The following is a 6981-nucleotide window of genomic DNA, read 5'->3' as shown; positions in this document are numbered from 1 at the left end:
AGGGAACCTGCGTGGCAACAAACAGCCCACACAGCAGCATTTCCTGTAGCCCGGTCTGCATGCAGCTCAGATCCATGTCTGCTCCTTTCTCTTTCCTTTTGGTGTCCCTGTCCCCCTGTCTCCCATTGAGCTCCTGGGTGCTCTGTGCCACTCGGAGAGCCTTGGTGTGTAGCTGGGCTCAGCCGCTTTCTGGGTCTGGATTTAAAATGTCCAAGGCTGGTCCCTTCTCTTCTCAAGACCTGTTTCCTTAAATGTAAATGAGGAGATTTTGGGTTCCTGGGGCCCAGACATTCTTTGTGACAGCATAGAGCTCTCATTCCAGAAAGTGGAAAGCCATGAAGGCTGCTTGGTTTCAAGAATCCTTAATGCCTGGTTGTCCTTAGGGCAGAACTGGGGGCATGAAAGTTGCTGCCACTCACTCCAGGCTCCTGGTCACCACCATATGGGAGAGAGGTGTGGGTGTATGGCCCATTTCTTTGTATAGGGGCTGCCTGATGTTTCTGGCAGCTGCTCCCAGCAGTTACAGGGCCAACAGAACAGGGCCCCGGGACAGGTCACCACCACGTTAGCTCCAAAGAGAGTAGGCACCACAGGGCCTCTGAGCCTGATGGAGCAGCTTTCTGCTCACTCTGGACCCTCTCTGGAGGTCAGGAGTTTAAATTGATGGTTCTGGTGCTCCAGGCCTCCATTAAAGGAAGAACTCACTCGAGGGCAGACTGTCTTTGCCTAGACCCAGTTTCCTGGCCCATCTTCTGCTGGTTGGCCATATAAAACCAAACCAAACCAAACCCAGTGCCTTCGAGTCGATTCCGAATCATAGCGGCCCTATAGGACAGAGTAGAACTGCCCTGTAGAGTTTCCAAGGAGCACCTGGCGGATTCAAACTGCCAACCCTTGGGTTAACAGCTGTAGCACTTAACCACTAAGCCACCAGGGTTTCCAGTTGGCCGTATAAACCTCCTGATTTCCTCCCTGCCTCCAGGGGGCTCTGCACAGCCTAGGCAAGGCCTGAGGGCACCTAATCTCAGGTCCTGGGCCTCATGCCCACCCAAATCGGGTGGGGCAGTGAACTCTTTACTGCTTCCAGGGGTAAACAGGACCAAGTCATCCTATGAAGTGGGGTGCAGGGCCATCCTGGAGAAGTTCGTAGGCCCTCGAAGTACCTTGGTACGCATACTATGCTGGCAAAGACATCTCCAAAGTTCCCCGTGAGAACATGATGCTATCCTTCAGACACTGAGTGGTCTGACTGGACAGTTTTAAGGGAGCAGAGATAAGAATTCATGTGAAAATCTGAGGGAGCTCTTGGTGTCAGTGGTGTGAGGATGTTTATGTGAGCGAGTACAAGCACTCGTGCGCACATACACACACTCCACATTCAATACCGTGTGTAGCAACTCCATACCCAGGACATGTGTAAATTGGCAGGGTATTTCTTTCAAACTCTACTTACTTTGTATTTACAGTACATGCTGGCAAACATAATATACATACACCCACATGGGCATCTAGACCAGGCTGTATATGCTAAGGCATAATTGCTACATATCGGGAACTCCCAAATACTTTTGCCTTCACTTAGGGAATTCCTTAAATCAATTTCTCTAGGAGAAACTCAAAAGGGTAAATGCAGGAGAGGAGAGAAAGGAATAGAGAAATGAAGAAAGCCTGCCCTTACCGCAAACTTTTAGCGTTGTGGGAAAATGACCAAACCATACAGCCTTGGAGAAATCCCTAAGGCTGGAATTGGAGGCAAACACCTTCCTGCAGGCTTCCAAGGGGGAAGAATTTGGCTCCTTTTACTCACCTCTTCCACTCCCTGTGCAGACTGGAAAGCCTTATTTCATCCTCCCTTCTTGGTGATATTCTCTCTCCAGCCTTAGGTGCCTCTTTGCCTTCAGTTCTTGGGGACTAGCCAAAGCCAACTATCCCACGTCACTGCAGGTGGACTGCTGTCTGTCCACCACAGCTCTGTCCCACCAGAACTCCCCTGCTTTCTCTACTGGGGACCACAGTTAGAGGGGGGTCTCCACAGCCTTGAAAGAGGGAGCCTCTACCAGCTGAAGGGAAAGCCTTTGCACATATTCTCTGTTATTGTTCAGCCAGTCTGATAATACACCAGATGATAACTGCACACTTCACTGATGAGGTGTGAATGCAACACACACTGTGCATACCAGGAAGCACCGTAAGAGTTAGCCACGTGAGTATTACAACGCCTCGCATATATGGCCCCTCTTCAGGAGACAGATGCACACACCTCCCACTTTGTCACTAGTACACAACTGACACCGTGCACCCATTTGCACAGACGGCAGAACTGCCCACAGGATCATGTTCACACCACAGAAAGCACACACAGAGAAGTGAGCAGCAGCCCACTTTATTCTCTGCAACTCTCCTTAGCCAGACAGCGCAGCAGGCGGCCATGGGAATCACACACCCCTCCCCCCCCACACGCACACCAGGCCTGACCAGCCTCTCCTGCTTCTGGCTGCATGTGAGCCTCCCTCTCCAGCCTGCTCATCTCTGCTCTCCCTCCCTTTCCAGCTAGCTAATCTCTGCTCTCTGCAGACTCCTGTCCTAGTCTGGGGGAATGCCCCTCAGAACCACTACCATGGATTTGTTCTTGTGCTTCTACCCTCCCTCCAGAAGCCAGAGGGAAGAGGGGGCTCCTGAGTAGCCGTCGCTTCCCCTTGGGCCTAACTACACACAACACGGGTTTCCACCATGGCCAGATCACCAGTTGGCTGAAGTGAGAGGCCTGCAGTCTTGTTCCCTACAGTCACACAGTCGCTCTGGCCCACTGGCTGGCCTGGACCAGAAACCACTGTCCTCCAGGTTTTGCTTGGGGGGTGGGGGCATGTCCAGAGACATATGGCCAGGTCAGCGCTGGTTGATATTTGTCATCCCATCAGAGTATGGAAGGCCGACCACCCCCAATCATCCTCAGAACACCGAGCTCGAACCTGGTCAAACGCCTGTAGGCTTTCACGGAAGCACCGGTTTTAATCTGTTATTCGAAGATTCTCAGTAAAGGAAGAAAGAGACAAGGAGAGAGAGAGAGAATCAGGTTTCTGCAGCCAAACAATATGTTCCCTCTCTGAGACTCCCAAACCTCTTACCCATATCTCAAGGTAAATGAATTCTGATTATTAAAAATAGTAGGGTTACCAATCACTCCTTATATTTATTTGTATAGAGGTTTGCAGTTTACACAGCATTTCTGCAACCAGGATTTTTATCGATTTGGAAAAAACTTTTCTGAAACTCAAAAAAATTTAAAGTATGAGAACAATATAATGATAGCCCACACACCTAATCGGAGTAAGAGGTAAAATACAAACTTGCATGGGTACAAAAATAGAACAAATCCTACCTACAGTCGTGCCTTGTGAACCGAACCACGGCAAAACATGTCTCTGAGGACGTAAAACAGCCCAACAGACTAGCGATGACACAGAAAACAAACAATCCCCGGGAAACAAAGCAGCAGCGACAACCGCAAACGTCCCCCACTCCCTTGTTTGGATCATTCTGAAAAAGGATAAAATTTTGCTGAAAATCTTCTTTTAACTAGCTATTGAACAGACTTAGGCGCCGTGGAAAGAACGTAAGTCCGTAATAAAAGAAAGAACAAAAATTTATTCGGGAATCGACAAGGCTAAAAAATAAAACAAAAGTGCTCTAGTTCTCTCTAGAAAATTTGGTCCTCCAAACGACACACTACAAGACAACCAGGTCTAGGGTACTCCGGCCGGCTGGCCTAGGGGCCACAAGACCATCTAGAACGGCCGCTGCTGGGTTTCACATTTCTCCTTCTTCCCAAGGTGGGAGAAGCAGGACGTTTAGGAAAAGAAAAAAAAAAAAAAAAAAAAAAATCTGGAAGAGGAACGAGCCATCCCATCCCTGCTGCGTCTGCCAGGCAGGCCAAGAGCTCGCGGCAAACCCGGCTTGCACTGAAAGATCGGGGGAATCTGTTTTGTTTTATAAGGGGAGGCGAGAAAGTTTCAATTCGCAGAAGAAATCACCTTTTACTGGGGGTTTTCTCCCACCTCTCTGAACACAGGTTTTTTAAGGCCCTACAGGAATTCTACTTTAAATCTCCCAGAAGATGGGGGTCACTGACACTTTTGATTTCTCAAACTCCAAGGCCACAAATACTTCGCCGGATTTCCCGGGGAATTTTTTTTTCTCTTAAAATATATTTTTTAATATTATCCAAAAAAGCCCCCCGGCCCTTTTTAGCTTAGCAAAACATTAGCCAGTCGCTGTTCTTGGAGGTGCCTGAAGCGCCAGGATGGAGAGCGCAGGAAACGCAGCCTCCCTCTCAGCCGGGGTGTGGTGTAAACCCGACACCCGGGCGCAGGCCGCGGAGCGAGACTGCTCCGGCTCCCTGCTCTGGCCCACCCCTGCCTCGCCCAGGGGTCCCCGGAGCAAAAGGCTTCGGAACAGCGCCAAGAGGGTTCGAGGAGCAAACAGACACGTTCGTCCCTTTCTTCGGCGGCGCGGGTCACAATGCCGGCCCAGCGCGGCGCTTCTAGCCAAAGACTGCTCGGCCGGGCGAGGAAAGCCGAGCCCGAACGCACCGATGTGTGATCGAGGGCCAAGGGGTCTGTGCCGCTGGCGCCCGGCTGCATCTCGGCCCCGGGCACTTTCCCTCCGCTGTGAATTCTGGCTCGGGGCGTCCAGCCCAGACGCTGAGGCGCCGGGAGGTGAGAAACAACACGCGGCGAGGCGGCCTGCAGGCTCGGGGAGCCCGAGGGCATAGAGGGCAGAAAAGAGAGCACAGGAGGCGAAGCAAGAAGACAAAGAAGAGAGGCAGGGGAGCTAGGGGGCAAAAGGGCAGAGAGGCCGTGGGCTTTGGTTCCAGAGGCCGCGGCAGCCGGCGCACGGTCCAGCAGGCTGAGGTGGCTACGACCAAGGCCCGCGTCGTGCATCCCTGCATGCGTCCTCGCATCCATCCGCGCCTAGGTGCCTTAGAACCTTAGAGATCGAGGCGCGAGTGCAGAGCGCTGGCCTTGCTGTCGTGGTCCCAGTAAGAGCAATGCATCATGGCGAGCTCCGGCTGCCGGGCGCAGGCAAACTGCAGGCCCGGCGCGCTGGTGGGCGCAGGCGCCGGGGGCGCGGCGGTGGCCGGGCTGGCAGGGCTCAGCTGGCCCGGGGGCGGCACAGCGGCACCATGGTGCGGCGGAGCGGGCGGGGGTGCGGTGGCTGTGTGCAGATGGTGTGCGTGCGAGTGAGGGTGGGGATGCGGTGGCGGGGGCGCGGCCGGAGTGCCTCCCAGGCCGTTGTACGAGTTCACTACACCCGGGGGCAGAGCCATGCTCTGCACGCGTGAGTACGGCCCGTACGACGCGGCGGGGCCCGCCAGCCCCTTGACGACTGCGGCCGCGCTGGGGCTGCCCGGGCCAGCGGCAGCTGCCGCCGCCGCTGCGGCTGCTGCGGCCGCCGCCATCTGGCAGGAAGCGTAGGGCAGGGGCGAGGGCGGCTGCGGCAGCGGCCAGGAGTTGTTGAGGAAGCCGGACTGCAGGTACTTGGGGGGCGCCAGGTAGCTGTAGCCGTCGGTGCCCGCGCCCGCTACGCCGCAGCCGCCCGCGGCGCCTCCGGCTGCGAACAGCCCCTTACCGGGCTGGAAGTGCGCGGGCGGTGGCCGGAAGGGCCTCTTCATGCGGCGGCGGCGCCGGTAGTTGCCCTTCTCGAACATGTCCTCGCAGGCCGGGTCCAGAGTCCAGTAGTTGCCCTTGCGCTCGCCGCCGCCCTCGCGCGGCACCTTGATGAAGCACTCGTTGAGGCTGAGGTTGTGGCGGATGCTGTTCTGCCAGCCCTTCTTGTTCTTCTCGTAGAAGGGGAACTTGGCGATGATGTACTGATAGATGCCCGACAGCGTGAGCCGCTTCTCCGCGCTCTCGCGGATAGCCATGGCGATGAGCGCCACATACGAATACGGGGGCTTCTGCGCTGGGTCGGCCTTCTCCGGAGCAGTCCCGGCGCCGCTGCTGCTGCCGCCGCCCTTGCCCGGGCTCTGCGGCGGCGCCTCGGGCTCTTTGGCTGCGCGGACAGTCTCCGGGGCCAGTAGGGCCCCCGCGGAGCCCTCATGCTCGGAGTAGCTGGTCATCATGACAAAGCCAGCGCGCCGCGGCCGGGCCGCCACAGCTCTCCTCTCTTGGTGCTGGCGCGGCGATGTGTCCCGGCGCACGAGTCCCAAACTTTTGGAGACAGCGATGCTGCCCGCGCCCGTTCGCTCACAGCCTCTTGCTTTTCTCGCTTCTTCTTTCCCTTACCCTAGGGAGCGGCTGACTGGAGTGAAGCTCAGCTTCTGGCCCTGGGGGAACCCGCCCAGCACAGAGGGGCTCCGGCCCCGCCGCCCCTCCCAGCCAGGCCAGTCCCCGCCTCGGTGGGTTTTCTTTTCTGCGCTCTCCCTCTCTCCTCACCGCCCCCCCCCCCCCCCCCCCGGTTTCCCGAGGCACGACCCGAGTCTCTGGCAGAGCTGCCTCCTGGAGTCCCTAGTACGCCAGGAGCCTCTCTGTTCTGATTCGTATGGGCTCTGCCGAGTTCCGCTTGCGTCAGGCGCCTTCGCCCCTATAGCGGGGAGGCCAGCTGAGTACAGGCGAGTTTATCTCCAAGTCACTTTTTATAAACGCCCCGCATAGCCTAGACTGCCCTGTCCCGGCCCAGGAAGCCTCAGGGGCCCGGTGGAGAGTTAGGCTCACGTTCTCCTGAACCGTTGAAATCTTCTTGTGCTGGCTCTGCGGACTGAGTCGGGGACTGAGCCAGGGAGATGCCGAGGGAGGCCTCGGTGGGGTCCTTCAGCTCACGGTCCCAGGGAGCTCGGGCTCCAGCGAGGAGTGGCGCTCCAGGCCTCCAAGCAGCTTTCAGGTGAAAGAAAAAGATTCGAGTTTGGGAGGGGCGGGAAGGTGAGGGGGCCCGGACACGGGAAAGAGCTGCTCTGTGGCTTTGAGTAAACCAACGCAGAAGCAG

General features: G+C 56.3%; 1 protein-coding gene across 1 annotated transcript; it reads right to left on the bottom strand.

The window, feature by feature from the left end:
- Positions 1-4987: 4987 nt before the first annotated feature.
- Positions 4988-6427, bottom strand: FOXL2 (forkhead box L2). The gene has a single exon (XM_049870209.1). It carries the CDS (start codon positions 6119-6121, stop codon positions 4988-4990), a length of 1134 nt encoding a protein of 377 aa, XP_049726166.1. The 5' UTR covers positions 6122-6427.
- Between the last annotated feature and the right edge of the window lie 554 nt (positions 6428-6981).

The sequence above is a fragment of the Elephas maximus genome, chromosome 26 (assembly GCF_024166365.1).
Source record: "Elephas maximus indicus isolate mEleMax1 chromosome 26, mEleMax1 primary haplotype, whole genome shotgun sequence".
NCBI lineage: Eukaryota > Metazoa > Chordata > Mammalia > Proboscidea > Elephantidae > Elephas > Elephas maximus.
This window is presented reverse-complemented; position numbering and strand designations above follow the sequence as displayed.

Excerpts from the sequence above, each read along its gene's own strand:
- FOXL2 (XM_049870209.1), bottom strand. The coding sequence starts at position 6,121 with ATGATGACCAGCTACTCCGAGCATGAGGGCTCCGCGGGGGCCCTACTG.